Genomic DNA, 21,042 nt, shown 5'->3' on the forward strand with positions numbered 1-21,042 from the left:
GCGGCGGGAGGGCGGTGCCGCGCGGGAAGCGCCGCCGCGCGGGCCCCGGCCCCGCCCCCGAGAGCTGCCAGCCAATAGCGGCTCTCGGCCGCCGCGCCCCGCCCTCGGCGCGGCGAATCGCCGCTGGGCGCAGGCGCGCGCGCGGCGCGGCTCTCGCGAGATTTCCCGCGCGAGGATAGGCGATGCGTGCCGGGAGCACCTTCCTTTCGGGCTGCCCGGCCATCTTGGCGGCGCGTCTGTGGTGAGCGGGGCCGGGCCGGGGGGCGCGGGGCCGCGCCGGGCCGGGCACTTATCGCCTCCCCTCCCTGTCTTCCAGTTCCCGCCCGACCCACCGCGAGGCAGCAACATGGTGGCCGCCAAGAAGACGGTGAGTGGCAGCGCCGGCCTCACGTGGCGGGCGGGCGGCCCAGGGCGCTGCGGCCCGGCCGCGGGTGCGGGTGTCCGGGCAGGCGATGGGGCGCTCCATCTGAGCGCGGCGACCTGCCCTGAGAAGCAGCCCGCCCTCCGGAGCGCCCGCTTGCACCGCAGGGACCGGCGGCCTGCGGGGACAGGCGCGGTGGGCCCGGCGCGGCTGCCGGGATGTGGCCTGTGCAGCCCGTGGCTCCGGTTTCCCAGGTGGAAGGAGCACTTGCTTTGGCTCGGCTAGGTGAGCTTTGCCAAGGATCGATCAAATGCACCGGAACGCGACTGAGTAACTCAGAAGGCCTTGAGAAATGAATAAATCTCCTTATAACTTTATTTAATTTTAAAATACAGGGATAAAGGCTGTTTTGGTGATGTTGAGAAGAGTAGTATTAATATAAGCGTGGTGTTACCTGCATGTTTTGCGCTAATCATATAGTGTACTGGCTTTCTTACTCTTTCCTGCAAATGATACAGAAATAATGGAAAGAATGCCTGCGTTTGCAATTTTTGCTTGCTCTTATGTTCTGCGCTGCCTTGAAAAAGGCAAGGATATATGTGGTAATGCTTTTCTGCCTCTTTCAGAAAAAGTCGCTAGAGTCCATAAACTCCCGGCTTCAGCTGGTTATGAAAAGTGGTAAATATGTGCTGGGGTACAAACAGACTCTGAAAATGATCCGGCAGGGCAAAGCCAAGTTGGTCATCCTAGCCAACAACTGTCCTGCTCTAAGGTAGGTAACTAACACAGCAATTCACCTTAAATCTAGGGCAGGTCCTTTGCACAAATGTGGTTTTCTGTAGTGAAGTGTTAATGCAAAACACTGGTGTATTCCAGTCTGCTCTGAAGTAAAAGTGGAGGGAGAGAGGAAAAAAAACCCACAACTTTATGTCTACATACATTAGAATGCTTCCTAACTGTTCTCCAGGTTCATGTAGTACAAAAGTTTTACATTGGATAACGTACATTTTCATGCTCTGATAATATTCATTGAAAGGGTAATAGCACTGTGTTATTTTTTTCTGCCAAAGGAGTATATTGGAAAAATGAGGTTACAGTTAGAGCTATAGTAAGTGATGCTGATTTCACATTTAAGGGTTATGAAGTTTGCTGACATACTGTCTAAAATAAATTCTAAATTTAACTTCCTGGCCAGTGAAATTGGCTTTATTATTTATCTATCTATCTATTCATTTATTTAGGTCAGTTAAATCTTTCATTCCTCTCTCCTCATGTGTTCTGTTTTGTAGTTTTGGGTCCTTTTCTCATGAAAGACTATTGACAGATGCAAGAAGCTGACAGATAATCTAGATGCCTGAGAAAGGACAGTGCTATTACAGTGTTAAAATTCTTACGAATCTGGAAAGAGCTCGTGGACCAGTGTTAACCACTGGAATTTCCTAGTGGAAGTCAACAGAGATTCACAGGTTGACTTAAAAACAGTTGATCTCGCAGGCAGCAGCAGCCAAATCCAGTCAGCATGAATAGTGGTCGTAGTTGATGCAGCTGGCATAACTATGACTACTTTTCAGAAGTTTGAAAGTCTTGAAAACACAGATTAATGTTTATGTGTAGGAGCAACTTAGAGGGTTACAAGTGAGCAGTGGGCTTCCTGCTGCATATCTTCAGCACACTTCTGGGTAAGGTTTCAGAGCTGAGATACGATTATTGCCTGGCCATAAATAACTAAGGTTTTTTTTATTTATTCTTTTTTTTTTATTTATTCTTTTCTGAAGAGGAGGGAAAAGCATGCAGGACTTAAGTGTGGCTGAGTTAAATACTTTGACTGTACTAAGACCAATCAGAATTGTTTTTCAGTACTTTTAATACCTGTCCTTTGAATTTCAGAAAATCAGAGATCGAGTATTATGCTATGCTTGCAAAGACTGGCGTCCATCACTACAGTGGCAACAACATCGAACTGGGTACAGCATGTGGGAAGTACTACAGAGTGTGCACGCTGGCCATCATTGACCCTGGTACGTGTCCCTGGCCCTGTGCTCGCTGGCTCCTTCGCTCACCTGCCAGCAGCACTGAGGTAGTGAGAAGATTTTTATACTGTAAAGCTGCTTCCTGGCTGGGAGGAAGCTTTACAGTGTGTGTTGTTGAGACAATCTGTTGGAAAACCAACTTGTGAGGCAGACTTTCTGCATCAGCTTCTTTCCACCTTTGTGGATTTAAGACGGATGGTCACTATAATTCTCTAGGTTGCGAGTTGTCCATCTTTCCAGAATGACATTCAGGAAAATAAGCTATACATATAAGCAGATAGTTATCTAGCTACAGCATAGGAGATTGTTAAATATGTTTTATTTTAAAATAATAAATCTGCGCATAGTTACTGTAGGCGGGTAGCAGCCTTTGTCCCAGACGGTTGTTTCAGTTCTCTGTGTAAACTGCTAATAGGGTGACTTATCCAAAAACTTCCACAGTGAAGTCCAAAATCTTCTAAATGAAGAATCAAATACTTCTTCATTCTTGCTGGTTGACCAAATGCATTTTAATTAAATGAATGTGTATAGATGTAATGGTTTCTATATTAACTTTCACTAAATATTCTCCAAGGAAAATGAAATTGAATTCACTGTGATTATCTTATTTTAAGAAAGACTTATTAAGCTTTTTTGTATTTAAACACTAGCTGTAAACTTCATTTTGAAAATGTTATCTATCTTCCTGACTTTATGGCTGTCATATTGGGATCTTTATGCTAAGCTATTTGTAAATTAAGGAGCTGGAATGAAATCTAAAATCTGTATGCGAATATTCTCGCTGTCCTGATTTCTTGGTGATCAGGGGAGGCTAGACATTCGCTATATTAAAGCTAAGTATTGTGTCCGCCAGGACTAGATTGCTGTTCTAGTGCTGGCTTTGTAAATGCTAGTGACATGTATGTAATTATCCTGAATATATATTAGATTCTGTGCCAGTTAGCAAACTGCAGTTACAGGTATTTTTATCAAGCCATCAAAATTCCTTGCTTTGTTTCCAGATAGGTTTTCTTTGCTCTACTTCAAAACTTTTCCTGTTTGTGGAATTAGTATTTGTTAATATTGTGGGGTTTACTGTTGAAAACATACCTTGCTATGGACCCTTTTGTAAGAATGTATTTTTGTTTTACAGGTGATTCTGACATCATTAGAAGCATGCCAGAACAAACCAGTGAGAAATAAATGCTGTAAAGGTGTTTTCTACAATAAAACTGGTTCAAGGTCCATTTTAAGAAAAAATTGTATTGTATTATATCTTTGGTTTTAGGGAACAAGCTATATAAAATGAAGGTTCATTATTGCTGCCGTGTTTCCTCTTCTGTTTAGAAATACCTTCACAGAACAAAGCTTGCCTTGTGCTTTCTCAAGAAGTTTTCTATCTCAAAGAAAGGTTGTTCATGGTAAGTATGGTATCACATCCCAACAGGGCTTAGATTTTGGGTTTGCAGTGCTAACACAAAATAAACTTTTAAAATGGTCAGTTAAAATATGAATGAATTCACAATGTTAAAGGCTTAAAGGAGTAAATTTGTGATTTGGTGGGAGGAAACCCAAGCTTTTGTTTAAAACGATCAAAACCATTTTTATAAAGCTGATCATATAGTACTAGTAGAAATGGCAAAAATGGCAAATAGTGTTGCTCCTGGGTATGGTGTATACTATCAATAAGATCAAGTTACCTTTTCAAAACTGATCTAAATTGGATCCCTTTTTCAGTTGAAGAACATGATGTGTTAGAGATGAGTACTGCTCTACTGGTGAAGGCAGTGGTGTTTCCTGGATTTGGGCCAGTTATTCTGCAGCCATTCAGACAAATTTCTTTTCTTAAATATGGTGTCAGTGCTTTGCTGACTTGGGATAAAAGGAAAACCAAGAAAACCTCTGTGTGTATCAGCATCCTCAGAGAATTTGCATTCTGCTTGCCAAAGAATGTTTAAGCACAAAGTACCTCTAAAAGGCAGCTGTTAAGAACTATGGTCACTTGTTACCTTCTATGAGGTAACTTCTTCTGGCCTCTGCTTCACTCATTTTATATTGGGAACAGCAGTAGCTGAAGTTGTGAATTTCCAATTAGAGATAGACACATTCACTAATGTGCATCAAAACAAGGAATTGCTGGTATCCCTAGCTATTAAAGTCCAGATTTGCATCACTAGCAGAAAAGTGCAGTCCTTTCCAGGTGAAAGGAAATAAACTTCAAGGCCTTTCAGTCTGCAAGAATGCCTGGAAGTAATTTGCTGTTTTCAAGGCTCAGTGAGCCTAATTGTGAGTTAGGTGCCACACTTGTCGTGTAAGTTTATGTGTGAGTACTGTGAGGGTGACAGCGCCCTGGAACAGGCTGCCCAGAGAGGTTGTGGAGTCTCCTTCTCTGGAGATCTTCAGAACCTGCCTGGATGCCACCCTGTGCTCTGGGTGTCCCTGCTGGAGCAGGGGGTTGGACTAGATGATCTCAAGAGGTCTCTTCCAACCTTAACCAGTCTGTGGTTCTGTGATCCTGTGATCTCCATGCAGATACAGTGCTTGAAATAGGGAAGCAAATGCAGGAGGGATGCCCGGAACAATAAGAACATAATATTCATACCCTAAAAATGATTCAAAACATGGAGGTTTCACTTCAAAAAATAACAGTATTTTATTATTTTGCATAGCTTATTTCAGCTGTTCTACTTAATTAGAACTTTTGCTAGTTACTAAATTGTTTATACATAGAAAATTTTTTCAACATTTCTTACCTGCAATCAATGCAAGACAGTACATGTCATATGTAAATGTTAAGGTCCAAAGTTTTCAACTTCAGACACAAGAATTTGTTAATTACTTTGAGCTGTTGTAACAAAATAGCTCTTACAACTTTGTATAAATATACAGTGTAGTATATGCTTTAAATTTTCATCGATATCTTAGTCTGTTTTCCAAGTCTTCCATTCTCTTCGTCATTTCTTCCAGTAAACAAAAGTTAAGGAAAGAGGTATCAAAAATAATTATTAGAAAAGGAATCTGTCAAATGCCCGCTAACAATTTTCCCACACTCAGAAATTGAAGGTGTAATATTTCTAGACTCTCCATACTACAATATTAGGTTTTTAGAAAGGCATTTTCAGAACTGTGTCAAGGAACCATGTCCTGTGCTATTCCAGCTTTTTACATTTCTCTGTCAGTCTGAATTGCTGCATGATGCTAGACAGTTGCTTGAGAAGTTATCCCTGGTTAAGAGTTTGGAGTTCATAAATTTGGTCCTATTTTTCCTCTCTCATACCTCTCCCGCTCTCACTTCCAGTCATTTAATACCCTTATTTTTTTGTTCTTTTTGTTCCCAGCTGAGCTGGGAAGGCTGTGTGAAGCCAGCAGTGCCTCTCGGCAGGGGTTTAGGGCCACTGCTTTTTGGAAAGGAAAACTGTTGGCCGCTTTCTTCAATTTTAAGGGGAAGCTAAATAAATGTTTATCATAGTTAGTTCTGTGCGGAAGCTGTCACCATCAGCTCCAGAACTATCCGTAAGCTCAGATAAAGCCTTGTGTAGCTCCATGACTGCAGCAGGGATGCTGCCAGTCTCATCTTCCTAGCCCACAGTGGTGCAGTTGGGTGTTCTGGTGTTCTTGTTTTCACAGAGAGCACTTGGATGCTCTAAAGCAGTGCTGCCTGGGCGATGAGACGTGGAATAGGGGGCAGCAAGCCCCGGGGGACACCAGGATGGGCTCTGCTGGAAGGAGGCAGCCGCAGCTCTGCGAGGCTGCGGGCAGCAAGCACGGCTTCTCCACAGGGCTCCTGTCCCCGTGCGGTGCTTGCGCCTGCTGTGGGAGGAGGAGGAACCTGTTCCCTTCACCCCCAGAGCCACCGGGATGCTGCAAAGCTGGAGCTGGGGAAGCCTGAGAGGAAGCCAGGGCCTGGCAACAAAATACCTGATAACGAGACTGCTCTGTACCGCTGCTGTACCCTCTGCTCAGTCCTTTTTCTATTGGAATTTACAGCCCTGATTTGAACATTATAAGGTGTTACACAGTGAAGAAGGGAGAGAACCTCGTTTTACACACACCTAATAGCAGTAAAGTCATTGACTGGCCAAGTTAGCTAGTTCCAACCTTACAGTGATGCTACATTTTAAGAGCTAGAAGCCTTTTGTGCTCACTTCTTTCTTTCCCCGTCCTTCACCACTGCTTCCTGGTTTTCCTGTGTCTCTTAAACATTCCAGCCAGGTGGTCCTTGTACCTCTTTCCCGTATATTCAGTAAATGTATCTTTTCTGAGTTAGGAATGTGAGGTTTCACTTGCTGCTCTTCTGGCCTGTTCTTCTGAGGTGCTTCTCCTAGGGGGGCAGACATTCATTAAATACTCTCCTCAACATACCTGGAGCTTGTCATAGGACGGGGTTGACCTGCATAGGCTTATTGTGGTAAAACCTGTTTGCCTGTACCTGCTCTGGGAAAAAACATGCACTTGGAATTCTAATGCCATAGTTAGATGTTATGCTGCAGGCAAAACTGCAGAGGGCTCTGCTAGCCTGGCTGTGATAGACTAACTCCACGGTCTTGTCTAGGAAGCATCTGAGTTACTTAAATCACTGTGCTGTTCTGTGCAGAAAGTTAGCCCCTATTGATCTTATATGCATTTTTTTTGCCAAGACTTAAGTCGAAGATATGAGCTGAAGAAGATGCATGGATTTCATGAAGAAAATAGAGGAATTTGCTGCATATTGCATAATGTAAAAATACTACATTTTTTTTTCTTGTGAGACATCTGGTGGATGTTACAGGTATGTTTACAGGTTATAATTACAGGTCAGCAGAAGCTTCTGCACTGACTCCCTTAAACCCACTTTCCTCTCCCTCGAAAAAGCCCCGAGTCAGCACTCAACCCTTTTACTCTACGGATTTGTTTCTGTTAAGTCACTCAGACCCCATATTCTCTGTGTTCCTAATTTGGAATACTATTTTTAAGTAACTCACAGCCTCTGGTGCTGTGCCTCGCAGTTCAGGAGAGAAGAGGTGGTGGTTTCCTGCAGACAGGAAGTGCTGTCTGGATACCATCTCAAGAAGCAAAACAACCAAAACAAAGAATATTAGGCTTGAATTCCATCATTTGTTTCTTTGCTATTGCTGAAGGTATTTGCCGTTATGGTTTATTCAAAATTTAGATCCTTACTAATATTTTTGTCCCTTCTCTGAAGGAGAGGTGGATTTCCTGTCTGCCAGTTTTAACACTACTAAGTAGTTCAGCTCTTCATTAAAGCAGTCATGGAGGCACATTAGGCTTGATGAGTTACATTAATCTTTCCTCTTAGCCTATTCCCGTTTACAAGAAACAATTAGTCTGAAAGGATATATCGCTGGGTGAGTTTTTTTACTTCTGTGGTTGCATAGTTCTGGAATGTCACAAGGTTTTCACATTTGCATTGGTCTTTATCTTTTGCAGCTTTTGCTGAAAAACAGAAACAGTCAAGCATACACTTAAAATACTGAATAAATCCAAAACACTGGGGGAGGAAATGACAAGGATGTCTAAGTGCAGAAGGGGCTTAGTACAGATTCTTGTTCTTAAAACTAGTCAACATCCAAAGGAGTGCTAGGGGAAACACATTGGGAGTACTGGAAAATAGTATACAACACTTTGTAGTCTATATTCAAAGAGCAGTCTGGATTATCTAAAGAAAGATAACCTGATTACCTGTTATTGTTGAATAAGTGAGAATGTCTTCAAAAAGATACTTATGGTGTACTGCAAAATTGGGACAGGCAAGGACATCTATGATGGCTACTGTGTCTGATTCAGGTCCTGTAGGAAACCCCCAAAAGATCTAAAAGTCAAATCTACTTCACTTACGATTATACAGTATTTTTTTCACTGTCATGCACTGAGTCTCCTTAATGAGTGTGTAATGAGCACTGGTTGCAGTGAGGATCGTTTGTGGACAGGACTAGTGCTGAAGAGGTGAAGCAACAGGGCTGTTAAATTGCACAGACGCTGAACACAGCCTAAGCTGCGGGTTGCAGAACTGAAAGGGAGCTGTGAAGGTTTCTGTCAGTCACTTTAGTGTGGATGAAACAGGAGTGATTGAACATGCTGAACATGCTTTGGAGCAGAGTGCTGCAATGCAAGTGTCCCCTTCGGTAATCCATTTGGGTGGTGTGAGAATGGAGCATGCAGCCATGCGTTCAGTACAACAACTCTCAGAAGTTGCTCTGGGTAAAGCAACTCGCTGAGTTGATTTGCAATGGAAAGGAGAAGGGTTTCTGGCTAGGGGAGGGACACAGGCTTCCATAGGGACGTCTGCAGAAGGAAGAGGCAGCTTAGCAAGGAGCTGTGGGAGAGCTAACCTGGAGGCTCTGGATCAGGCTTATGAAGTGTCCCGGATGGTGGCTCTGGCCGGTGAGCTGAATCTTGCAAAGCTGGCAGAAAAAATTGCCAAAGGGAATGAAATCATAAAGGGAGCAATACAAATTCTTTAATTCCCTAGAATGGAGATGTTTCTTACCAGTAACCTCTTCTGCTGGTGCCTCTATCATAATACATGGGGAATGCCTCATACCTGTGCAGTCTGGAGGAGGCCCAGTGTCTGTGGAAACTCCAGAACTCACCTTTCAGCTGAGGTTTGCATAAGAATTTTTCCATAAGATAAACAGCAGTGAAGAAATTTGAAGTTACGACAACCTACTTTGTGTCCTTTCAGAGAAAATTTGTTATACAAAGGAAGAATTTTCTTATTTGCCTTCTGTTTTCTCCTTTCTAATGGAAAATGTTGATCAGAATCAGTGCGCTTAAGTCAGTACAATAGAATTTTTGTGGTGCACTAGAATTGCAAGCAAAAATACAAGTTTCTCATTCATGAATGAGCCTTTGTACGGTAGGAATTATTTTAGAACCCATGTAAATGATGGAAACGTATTTCATATGTAGGTGTAACCACCTGAATGAGTATTCTGCACATTTTCCTTAAGAAACACAGCTTTTGTTTCGCAAGGATTTTTTTTTTTAACAGAATGAACACTGCCTTCAGCTAACCGTGAAGCTCTTAGGGGTGCAGATGAGCTAAAGAACATGAATTTAACAGCTGCCTGCCTTGAACAACAGTGCTAGAGGCAGAAGGGCCGGTGGAGCAGGGTGCGGAGCGGCCCCGGAGTGTCCAGAGGGAAGCGGCTGGGCCAGTCCCGAGCTCCCAGGTGTGGGGCATCCCCGAGGCCGGAGCCGGGAGCTGGGAGAGCAGCTCAGAAACTGCCACAAAGGGGCAGGGTTTGCTTATTTTTCATGTGGCAGGAAAATTGTGGCAGCTAAAAACCCCTGTGAGTACCTGTAAATATGTATTACCAGCACAGAGCTCGGCAGCTTGCTAATGAGTGAGAATTATTACACCAGATAATTTGGGCTCTGGAATCTCCCCAGCTTCTAAAATAACATGCTGGCAGCAACAGATCATCTGTGTAGCAAGAAGGCTAATGAACAGGCTGGGGTTTTTATTACTAGGGTATTTTGTATTTCAAAGATGGAGGTAGAAAATTCTCAGGACTAAGGGAAACACAAGGGATATGCAACCTGTGAAACATTCTCAGGTTCTTTTTTTTCAGATTCTTCCTAGATATCTGCATGGCAGAGAAGTACACTGCCCATCAAAATAGAAAACTTTTTTTTGCATTAAGTTCTGAAATTCTAAAAAAAAAAAAAAAGAAGAAAAAGAAATTTAAACCATTCTGTACAATTCTAATGCCCAGCGTTACTCAGTGCCACTTCTGAATTTTGCTCCACGTAGCAGTTTGATAGTACAAGTAACACTGAGCCCTGGGAGTACGTGAGTGTCTCCTCCCCGCTTGGGCAGGGCTGAGCCCGGCTCCCGTTCCCCTTCCCCTTGCAAAGCCTCAGGAGGGAATGTCCAGAGAGAGGCGGCTGAGCCGGAGCGAGGACGGGTCCCTTCTGGAACACAGGCTCTGCACTTGGGACACAGCCTGGAGCTTATGCAGTGTTTGTACTTGGAACTCCTGGTATATTTTAGAACATATTTCATTCACAGCAATGAATTCTGGTGTTTTGTAGGTATGCACAATAGCTCTTGATTATTCCTTCTGTTGCACCTCAGTGTTTTGCTACTTCTCTTGAGCATTTGCTTATTCTCATTAAAACATTAGAAATCACTGTCTATTTTCACATTCCCAATGAACTAGCTCATGCTGCTTTGGCTGGGTGGGGTTTAGAGCAGTGCTGACCTAACTGTAGCAAAAAAGAAAGGGGAAAGGAGGGAATCGATTCTCCTGGGCCCTTAAGTATATATTTTATGCAAACTTTGTGAAAACTAAGCAAAATAAATTAGGTACCTTTTCTTGGAATCAGATTAAGGTTATATATTCCTCATGTGCTAAAAGGCAGAAATATTACCCTAATTAATAACTTTTGTCTTGCAGTGGCTGTGACTAATATTATGACAGAGTCACAATGAATAAAACTGACTGTTCTTTCAGGCCTGGAAATTACATGCATTCATTCTTCTTATTCTGCACAGTGAAAGCAAAATACTGGTACCTTCACAGATCTGCACTCTTAGCTTTTCACTTATCTCCTCCATGGCCGTGAAATCCTCAGCATAGAAAAGATGTGATGGCTCAGAAGCAATTTCCAGCAGTTCTTCCTCAATTGCTTTTCCTATTCCAACGGCATAGATAATTATACCTAGATTCAAAAGAAATTGCACAGAATGATTACACCAGCAATTTAAAATCCTGTTTTTCTGCAAAGGGAAAACATGTGTATTAGTCATTTTATATCTAGAGTGAGGGACGGTGCAAGAAGTGCATGTGCTGTGTATCTCCCAAATAGCGTTTGAACAGGTTTAATGTGCCCTGGTTATTAATAGTTGTGTAGAAACACGCCTTGTCTTTCTTTTTTTTTTTTTTTTAAAGCAACAAATACAAAGTAGAGCAACCTTCACTATTCCATTTTTGAGCAGGTAATTGGAAATCTTTTTTTCTGATGAACGTACAATCTGATGCAACAGTTCATCAGTTCTGGCTTACAAAGTATCCACAACTGCTTTTGTGATTGCAGTATATTAGGAAAAAGTGCAAGAATTCCCTTCATAATTTAACAATTATGTCATAGTGACTGAAGGTCTTTTTCAGATTCAAGAGCAGAAGCTGACTTTTCAGCTGGATGGTTTCAGATAAAGCAGAGGGTGGGCAGGCTTGATAGCTCTCTATCATCACTAGATAATAGTGGCTGCACCCTTACTGAATTGCAGCTTTAACCCTCTCACCAAAGAACATACCAGGATTTTCCAAGTCTTTGGCATTTGGTTGAAACACCTCCTTGCTCTCTATTATGAATATGCCTGCCATTGCACTTAACTAGGAATGTAAAACATTTACCAGAAACAGATTCAATTTGATGAATGGACCAGTCATGCTGAGGTCTGTTACTTTTTAAAGACTTGGAGATATCAGTGATAAAACATTCAAGGCCAAATTCATATTCAGCAGTACTATGTTGCCTACAGTGCAATTACACGGGGGATGGACTTGGCTTGTAGTGTTACAAACACCACTGAAAGCAATCCAGAGCTCTGTTTCCTTCAGCAAGAAGGCAAGGTTGGCCTCATTTCTTTCCTCCTTCAGTTCCGTAAATTTTCCATCTCTGCTTCCAGATCTTGCTACTTAACCATAAATCTTTGGGTTTGCTTTTAACCTTTTAAAGAACATTTTGTTGTGACAGCAAGCTCGTTAGCTCTGTTGCGTCCTATTCTCAACTTTTGCACACTACTCCTGCTCACATCCTTACACGTTCTCCGTTTTCTCCTTACGGAGAGATGTCAGTGCTGATCAGGGCTATACTAATAATGGATCAGATCACAATAGTTATGCCAAATTGATTTAAAAAAAAAGTGCAGGATCTCCTAAAGTCTGGCTACTTTCCCTGTGCTTCAAGCCATCATCCCAAGTTCTTAATAGAGTTCCTCATAAAATAGAAGATGTTCTGCAAAGAAAAAAGGCTTCTTTTTTCTTGGAGTATTTTGGAAAATTTTAATCAGCTTGGCTGAAGATTCTGATTTTTAGTACAGCTGTCCTAGAGGATCGATTTCTGCCCCAGAAATATTTTATATTAAAAATCACCAGGTTTCAATTATATTTTGAGATGAGCTATCATTTGGCAAGGCACATAGAAGGATAGACAGCACTGCTGCTTATTTCTCATATCCTCTGACCTTGGAATGACATGCCTCAGAGCTAAGACTTCTGTGAAGAGCCAAGACATGATGGTCTGCTGCAGTGGTCATGTCCTACAGCACGCCCAGCATACTATGACAAGCTCTCTCTTGGTTAGCACATGCTACAGCATCTTATTTTTAATAATATTTGCCGTTAGAAAGAATCAAACCCATCTCCAGTTACCGTTTTGCTTTGCTCTAGTAGCCCACTCAGACACTTCATCTTGGGCTCGTCCATCTGTGAACACGACGGAGACTCGAGGGACGCCAGCTGAAATCGGCCTGGCTCCTTCTGCTTCTGTGAAGCTCCTCTCGAGCATGTGCTTCAGAGCCAGTCCTGTCATGGAACCTCTCTCCATGTACTTCATTTGAGATACAGCTTTCTTCATGTCTTTGACTGAGCTGAACTGCCTTAATGTAAACTCTGTGCGGACTTCTGTGGAATACTGAAGCAAACCGACCCGAGCAGCTTTGGGTGAAATCTCAAGTGAATCCAAGACGTCTGAGACGAACTGTTTTACAATTTCAAAATTGTTCTCTCCAAGACTTTTCGATCCGTCAATCACAAACACCAGGTCAATGGGGCCTTCAGTGCATCCTGTAAAATAAGTAGCACAATTATTTAGCTAGTGCGAGTCTCCAGTTGCCAAACTCTGCAATGTTCCTAACAGAAAAGAGCTCCACAAAGCTGAAAATAGGAGCAAGATAGTCAGGAACTGTATGAACTCAGAGGTGTCCAGAACACCTTGTTTCTGGCTCCGACAACCTCGCCAGCATGTTTAAAGATATTCTGTACAGTCTATATCAAAAGGTAAGAGCATGCCAATGACCATGACTTTAATAAAAGTATGGTTACAGTAGATACTTAATGAGACATATTTGCATTGTAGAATAATGCAACACTTAAAAACACTGCAACAATCAGCTATTTTTAAGAATAACTTAAGTAGGAAGAATTGTGTAACTGAAGAATATAGCTAGGATAGATAGATAGATAGAAATAGAGTTGCTATCATTTTTCTGCCAGGGGTGGGCCAATATGCTATCTTTGCATTTACGTAGATATCCAATACTGAAAGACATCTTAGAGGGTGATGTGAATCATTGGAGCTGCACTTGTACTGCAAAAGTAGCAAAAGGCAAAGGCGGTGAAAGAAATGAGTCACTGAATGTGAGTAGGGCGAAGGCCTAGCAATGGGGTTTAGAACAGCAGGGAAGAGCAAGGCAAAAGCCAGACACCTGGGGAGGGCTGGCAGGGGGTTGGATAGCCTGCCCTACAGATTGCGATGAGGTTCAAGTCTGGGGACAAGATGCAGACAATGCACGTGTCTTTTTTACTTACGCCTTCAGCCGCAGCGAAACTGCTAAAATACGGTATGTGAGAGTGTTAGGAAGGTGACTAGCTGTCATATCTTGGATCAGAATTGTTTGTGTACATTGTTTCATCCATAACTCTCGTACAATTTTGTAATTAGAAAGTTTGTGCATTGCTGAAAAGAAAAACTTTGCTGTTTTACCCATGAAAGTTGGGAATGAGTCCAGGAGAGACTGGCAAATTTGGAGTACTCATAACCATTGGTAAATACACAGGCAGAAATCCAAAGCAATCCAAAGGCAGCCAGCACCCATGATGAGGTTAGGGTATTTAGGGAATGGAGAGTGTCTTCTAATCTGCAAAGAGGCAGGTTCTGTCAGGTGCTGCCTCGGGATAGCGGGTGCCTCCACAAAGCAAAGTTCTGTGCAAGGGGCTGACTGCAGAGGTTCACGGCTCTACTTGAAGCAATGTCACTTAAGCAAATCTTTTAGTAATTTCCAGGGTGAATTTGCCAACCTGAGGCATGTAAGATTTGACTCCTTATCTTTTTAAAAAGATTTTTAGTGTCAGCTTGTCTGAACCAACTAACTTTGATCTCTCTTTATTTCTCATGGATATATAGTAAGGATGCTCTAAACAGAACACAAGATAGAACTGTGCAGCTCTGTTCAGTATTGTCCTCGATTCCATAGCAAGACCAACGAGAAATTTAGAAAGCACGGTGCATGAAGAAAGGAGCAGGTTTTTTTTCTTTCCATAAGGAAAAGAAAGATGGATATGAAGCATTATAGTACCCTTCCAAGTATAGAAGGGGATTATTAAGAAGATGACAATAAATCGTTTTTTCTCATGTGAATAGAAAAGGTATCTGCTGTAACGATAATGGGCTATTACAAAAAAAAAGAAAAAAACACACATAGTAAAGTGAAATCATGAAAGCAGACAAGGAGGCTACTTAGCACACTGATATCTTACCTTGACATTAGAAAGTTTTTGAAAAAGGTTACTTGAAGCACCTATCAGAAATTATTTATACATATATATATACACTATGATTCTGTCTCAAGTGAGATCACTCACTAGAGTGATCTAGATCACTTCTTACATTAACTGGAACCAGATCATTTCTTAAGACCCCTGCAAGTGCTCTGTGTCTCTGCCTCCTGTTACAAAAACCAGTGATGCTACTTTGCCTGGGGGTGGTAGATTCACTAAAGGTCTGTGTGTTGTACTGGGTCTGCACTTAACTGGAAAGATCTGTATCTTTTCTTATCACTAAGTGATTGCAGACTAGAGCAATAGATCCTGCAGGTGGCTGTCTGGTGGGGTAAGTGTGAGGATTTGGGATCGTTGGATACCTCCCAAGAGTGGAAGTTACCAAAGGAGATCTTATCATACATTCTTTCCACATTCCTTTCTGCTTTCACTGCAGAAGTTACCAAAAAGTTTTGTTACCAAGTCAGGGCAGGGATAAGGAAGTTCAGTTATGAATCTTTGACTGTTCTTAGACAATAAATCCATTTTTAGAACTACTGCCCAATAATTTATTTCTGCAGACATGTGAGGAAAAAATGTGTCACACCTACTGAGGTGATGGAAATGCAAGGAATATGAATATCATAACCTCTCTTTTTTAATTAGGATTGAGATCAGCCATAGGCATGTTACCATTCTTTTAGTAATGAAAATCTCCCCAAGTAAGGCACTAATTTTGTTGAATAATAGATTTTATTGAGTTCCAGTTAAAAAAAAAGAGAGGAAAGAAAAAGAAAAAAGTGTTTCTTCCCCAAGAATTAACGGTGATGAATGAACTGGAAAGTGATCTATATAACACATGTTAGAAGATAAGAAAATAGACTTAATGATATTTTAAAACAAAGCATAAAAGGATAGATGCTTCACACTACAGGAATCTGATTAAAGTCCACATTCCTCAATAACAAGAGTTTACTCTGGGCTTTTTCCTGATATTTGGAAAGAATTCTTACTGAATCTCATAATAGACCAAAACAACTGTTCCACTGCATTAGTTTTTGTTTACAAGAGCATGAAGTTAAATAGTTCAAGGCATTTTCCATCGCACTCACATATGCTGTAGGATTTCAAATATGACACCAGTTTTGAAGTGAGGCATTGCAAGGTCAAGTAATTTTAAAAATCAAAGAAACAAATACTTTATAAATGAAGTGTACTTACTTTTGCAGGTTTTCTTATCCTCTTTTAGTACATATCCCTCCTGGCATTTACAAATGTATGAATCATCATTATTAACGCAAATATGTTCACAGCCATGGGCAACTGATTTGCAGACATCTTTACCTAAGAATAATTGAAGCATTTATGGAGTATTCTATTTAAAAAATTTATAAATTCAAAGACTATAGACATGGTATTTGAAGTGTGTGTGACAAAGAAATTGAACATCTTTGTTCTTTAATGTAGTGTTGCCAGAGGAGAGAATCAGAGCAGTTACTTACTACGACATGTTTTTCCATCTTGTCTCAGGACAAAGCCCTCATGGCACTGACAGCTGTATGAACTGTTAGTATTAACGCACACGTGTTCACAGCCATGGTCAATGGATTTACACAGGTCTTTATCTGAGAATTGTTAAGAGAATTTCCTTGTTAGATTGTTTCTCAAATGCGAAACTGCTGCCACGGACAGGCTTTGAGTCTGTTATCTTTTTTTTGTGACTGAAAACACATCTTCCCCATAAAAGTTCAATCTACTCACTCCTGCATGTTTTCCTGTCTTGCCTCAAAATAAATCCCTCATGGCACTGGCAAGTGTATGAATCACCAGCTGGAACACAGACATGTTCACAACCATGGTTGAATGTTTTGCAGATATTTTTACCTGGAAATAATGAAAACGATTTTAACATAGTTGGTCATGAAAACAACACACAAACTGTAAAAATTATAGCAATAATCTTCCACAAAAGATCTTATTTCCATGAAGATAAATATACGTTAAAGACACAAATAACATGCTACTGTTGCATAGTGTGTTTTACTAGGAGATCAGAAAGTAGAAAGCATATAGTAAAAAATAAACAACTCACTTCTGCAAGTTTTCCCATCTTCCTTCAGTATGAATTCATCATGACACTTACAGATGTAGGAATCATCAGTATTCACACAAATATGTTCACAGCCATGGTCAATTGAGTTGCAGACATCTTTATCTGAGAAGAATGGATAGAATTTGTTAGGTGGGGAAACTTAGCGAGTAATAACGCCCTTTATTAAGCATCTCAAATTGTTGGACAAAAAAGCAGATGAACGTACAGATGTGCAAGCACTCACAGCTTCAACAACACATAACAAGTGTCATATAAAAACATGCTCTTTTTTAACAGATCAGCTACTCACATCTACATGTCTTCCTGTCTTCCCTCAGCATAAAATCCTCATGACATCTGCAGATGTAGGAATCATCAGTATTCACACAAATGTGCTCACAGCCGTGGTCAATTGCATTGCAGACATCTTTATCTGATAAGAGTATACAGAGTTACTTAGATGAGACATTTTAGGCAGTGATGATCTCTTTTGTTAACCATCTTGAATAGTTCAAAAAAAAACAGGTGACTGCGCAGATGCGCAAGCACTCACAGCTTCGCACTTAACAAACCTAGTATAAAAACATACTCTTTTTTTAATAGATCAGGTTACTCACATCTACATGTCCTCCCATCTTCCCTTAGTATAAATTCCTCATGGCACTTGCAGATGTAGGAATCATCAGTATTAACACAAATTTGCTCACAGCCATGGTTGATTGAATTGCAAACATCTTTGACTGCAAACAAAAGAGTTGGCAGTCAAAACATATCAGCAGAGAGACCTTGATTATATGTGCAGCTAATCAAATTAAGCTCTCATGCTACTTACTTTTGCAGGTTTTCCCATCTCCTCTCAGTAGGAATCCATCATGGCATTTGCAGATATATGAATCATCAGTATTAACACAAACATGCTCACACCCATGGTTGACTGATTTGCAAAGATCTTTATCTGAGGACAGATGACAGTTCTTGATGGTCAATACATCTCTACACTTGCATGAGCAACAGATCAAAAGTATGCCAATAAATACCAAGCTACTTACTTTTGCATGTTTTTCCATCTTCTTTTAGCAGGAAACCCTCCCGACACTTACAAACAAACGAATCACCAGCATTAACACAGGCATGTTCGCAGCCATGGTTGACTGATCTGCAAATATCCTTGCCTGAGAAGAGGTAGATAATATTGAATGTTGTTTGCTAGTTAAACATTTTATTAAGTGCAAAGACAGCAGGGATAATCCCACGAACAAAGAAAGATGGGGGCTGCAAACAGAAGGCAAATTCCTGGCGAGTCAAATGATAGTTTAGCTTATACGGAACATGAGTTCATCACCATCTGAACTGAAGGAATCGCGTGGTTTAGATGGCCTCCCACTGACAATAACTCACTTTAGGATCAATCTGACTAGTCTAAGACATTATGTTAATAGCAGTAATAGAAGGTGAAAGGAGGGAATAATTTAGCACAGTCATTAAGCACAAATTCATGGTTATAAAAACAAAAGGAAGCAAAAACAGCGCTGGACATAAGACAAGCAAATTCATTAAGACTCTTAGATCAATGCCAAAGATGTATAAAAAAGCAAGAATAGGAACTACTCAGTCAAGAGGATAAATAAAATCTAACTGGCATTGTTGAATATTGATAGTGTGTTTGGTTTGAGTGCAATGTTAAATCAATTGATGATAACCTATTTAAGGATATCATAGTACAAAGCTAGATAAAACTAGATAAAATGTAGGAGGAAGTAGAGTTGTATGTCACCATCACCTGTTTCTTTATGTATGTCATTTGTCAATGTTTTACATTTACACAACGTAAAAGGAAGTATTTGCAGTTGCTAATGGAGAAATACTTCTTCATGTCAACAGTGTGTGCCACTGACTGCCAAGTTTGTATTGGCTCTTGAGCAAAATACCTAATTAAGATGTGTAGGGAAGAAAAACTAGTATTTTCACAAGAACTTCAGCCTCAGGTATATTACCTGAAGGTCTCATGTTGATTATTGTTCGATAGAAAAGTTCCTAAAAATACTACAGAGGACAATTTTCTTCCTCAACAAGCATTACATTCAAGACATCACAAATCTAAACTACATCCCATTCTAACAGACAAAAAACAAAATGATCCTGTAATTAAAAATGACTACCAGTTAATACACAGCCATAACTCAGACACAGTTATTGCTGACAGACAATCAAATCCGAAACAGAAACTTACATGGATATTACTGAAAAAGTAACATAGCTGAAAGTAAATATGAGCTGAAGCATTTTGGTGGGGGAAGCGAAATAATTTTTAAAAAGTGAATGATGATTGCACCATTTAAGGCTATTTTACTAGCTACCCTCCCTAAACCCAATGCTATAGTTTAGAAAGTGAAAATGAAAACAACTATAAAAATAAGAATATAATGAATGATAGAAAGAAAAAAAACCCCACAATATTTACTCTAAATTAAAATATTAGGAATTGGAAATGCTGAAATACTGAGATAAAGGACAAGGGAAATGCATGGCCAACAAATTCAATGATAGCACGAGTGAATTGTTTTAAGGTATTAGGTACAAAAATATTCTAACAATATGATTAATTAGTAGCTAGAGATGGCACAATTGCCAATTTCTGCCAACACAGAAAAGGTAAAAACACTTAGTACATTCAGATCTGAATTTATGAAATATGCTACTGATCCTACTGAAATGAAGTTACATCAGCGGAGCAGTAGGCCATGTAAAACTTACTGAAGACACACATTTTAAAATCAGCGATTCCAGGTAACTTGGAGCCAAAAGCTGTAAAAAAGTTGGCTTAAGAGCTCTTTGGACGCTTAGTGTAACTCTTCAGAAACTGCTAGAACTCAGGGGAAACTCCAAAACACTGAGGAGTTTCCATCTCCAGGACATGTAAATGCGTGTGCGCACACGCACACACACACACACACACACACACACAAACTGCTGTTGTTTGTAAAGGACAATTAGTTCATTATAAGACTATCAGTTTGACACTGATCTGCATTAAATACTGGTATAGATAATGTGCAACTTGATTTAGACAAAATGAAAGAAAGTAAATTAGTATCAATCAACTTCAGATTGTGGATAAAAGAGATCCTGGAAAACTAAATCAGTGTCTTTTTTAGTTGATTATAAGACTGATTCATAAAGCTCATGCCTTTCATATAATGAAGACTTCAGTAAGCCATCAGTCTTGGTATTGATTTTGATTATGTGAACAGCTACATTAAATGGGTTACCATGGAGCAGGGAGGTCTTGAGAATAAACTGTAGATGGGGAATTGTCACATGGCTTTGTTTCTATGAATTTGCCCTGCTCCTCTAATACTTCACATTTTTATTAACAACACAGAAGAAAATATAATCAGTGATAAAGCATGTATGTTACCCCAATTTTCAGAGGTAAACAAATAAAATAAATAAATAAATAAAAATAGAGTAGTCACTGATGCACAGTGCATAAACCAGTCTGCAAATTGGGTACTGGCAAACCATATGTATTTAAAAATAGCCAAAAGTAAATTTATACATCTAGAAACAAAGAATGAAGGCTGTACAGCAGGTGGGACACCTGTGTGACTGTCTGTATTAAACAGCTTATGCATCAGGGTAGATAACACGAATAGATGGGTTCCATGGAGCAATGCCATCTTTGTTCATACAAAAAATGTAAGTTCAAATAAGACTGAAAACTGATGGACATTTAGGAGAGCAAGAAAGACTTATGAAAGGACTGGAAAACATTAAATAACCTGGATGAATTTCTTCTACTTGTTGTTTACTAAAGAACAGGTTAAGAGCCAAGTCATGGTCTATATGAGTAAACACAGACAAACACAGGGCAATTAGAACTGCAACCCATCAAAGTAAAAAACAGCTACATTCAGTGCTCAAGATTAAAGCCAGACAGTCAAGAAGGGAAGTTCACCTCTAAAAACTACATTCTAAACTTAAAATTGGCTCATTTTCTAAAATATATCTTTAATTCAAGCAATAATTAACTCATAGAAAACTTTTGATCTGTAGAGGACAATATTCTGTCCTGAGCATTGTGAACCTGTG

The 21,042-nt window shown here is 40.4% G+C and overlaps 2 protein-coding genes and 1 non-coding gene across 5 annotated transcripts in view; 2 read left to right on the forward strand and 1 right to left on the reverse strand.

Annotated features, from left to right (window-relative positions):
• Nucleotides 1-146: 146 nt before the first annotated feature.
• RPL30 (ribosomal protein L30) lies at nucleotides 147-3,630 on the forward strand. 2 transcript variants are annotated; one of them, XM_088533618.1, is made up of 5 exons: nucleotides 147-241; nucleotides 317-367; nucleotides 988-1,133; nucleotides 2,249-2,379; nucleotides 3,524-3,630. In XM_088533618.1, exons 2-5 carry the CDS (start codon nucleotides 347-349, stop codon nucleotides 3,571-3,573), a joined length of 348 nt encoding a protein of 115 aa, XP_088389744.1. In that variant the 5' UTR covers nucleotides 147-241; nucleotides 317-346; the 3' UTR covers nucleotides 3,574-3,630. The 2 variants fall into 2 exon arrangements, with proteins under 2 accessions (XP_088389744.1, XP_088389745.1); XM_088533619.1 differs by lacking the exon at nucleotides 988-1,133 and having other exon boundaries at nucleotides 162-241.
• LOC148592827 (small nucleolar RNA SNORA72) lies at nucleotides 3,158-3,292 on the forward strand. The gene has a single exon (XR_015913887.1). It is a non-coding gene; the product is annotated as a small nucleolar RNA SNORA72 (small nucleolar RNA).
• A 1,368-nt stretch (nucleotides 3,631-4,998) lies between the features above and the next one.
• Nucleotides 4,999-21,042, reverse strand: part of MATN2 (matrilin 2) — a 59,344-nt gene continuing 43,300 nt past the window's right edge. Inside the window, exons 14-27 of one of the 2 annotated variants that reach the window (XM_088533622.1) lie at nucleotides 18,000-18,122; nucleotides 17,783-17,905; nucleotides 17,568-17,690; nucleotides 17,261-17,383; nucleotides 16,951-17,073; nucleotides 16,620-16,742; nucleotides 16,361-16,483; nucleotides 16,080-16,202; nucleotides 12,753-13,166; nucleotides 10,891-11,037; nucleotides 8,700-8,771; nucleotides 8,050-8,157; nucleotides 7,708-7,803; nucleotides 4,999-5,336 (exon numbers count right to left, since the gene is read on the reverse strand). In XM_088533622.1, coding sequence (XP_088389748.1) covers nucleotides 5,281-5,336; nucleotides 7,708-7,803; nucleotides 8,050-8,157; nucleotides 8,700-8,771; nucleotides 10,891-11,037; nucleotides 12,753-13,166; nucleotides 16,080-16,202; nucleotides 16,361-16,483; nucleotides 16,620-16,742; nucleotides 16,951-17,073; nucleotides 17,261-17,383; nucleotides 17,568-17,690; nucleotides 17,783-17,905; nucleotides 18,000-18,122 — 1,877 coding nt within the window. In that variant the 3' untranslated portion in view covers nucleotides 4,999-5,280. The remainder of the gene's footprint in view (nucleotides 5,337-7,707; nucleotides 7,804-8,049; nucleotides 8,158-8,699; nucleotides 8,772-10,890; nucleotides 11,038-12,752; nucleotides 13,167-16,079; nucleotides 16,203-16,360; nucleotides 16,484-16,619; nucleotides 16,743-16,950; nucleotides 17,074-17,260; nucleotides 17,384-17,567; nucleotides 17,691-17,782; nucleotides 17,906-17,999; nucleotides 18,123-21,042) is intronic. The other variant, XM_088533621.1, reaches the window with a different exon arrangement.

The sequence above is a fragment of the Tinamus guttatus genome, unplaced genomic scaffold (genome assembly GCF_059628265.1).
Source record: "Tinamus guttatus ecotype Peru unplaced genomic scaffold, ASM5962826v1 Tinamus_guttatus_pri_ptg000510l, whole genome shotgun sequence".
Taxonomy (NCBI): Eukaryota; Metazoa; Chordata; class Aves; order Tinamiformes; family Tinamidae; genus Tinamus; species Tinamus guttatus.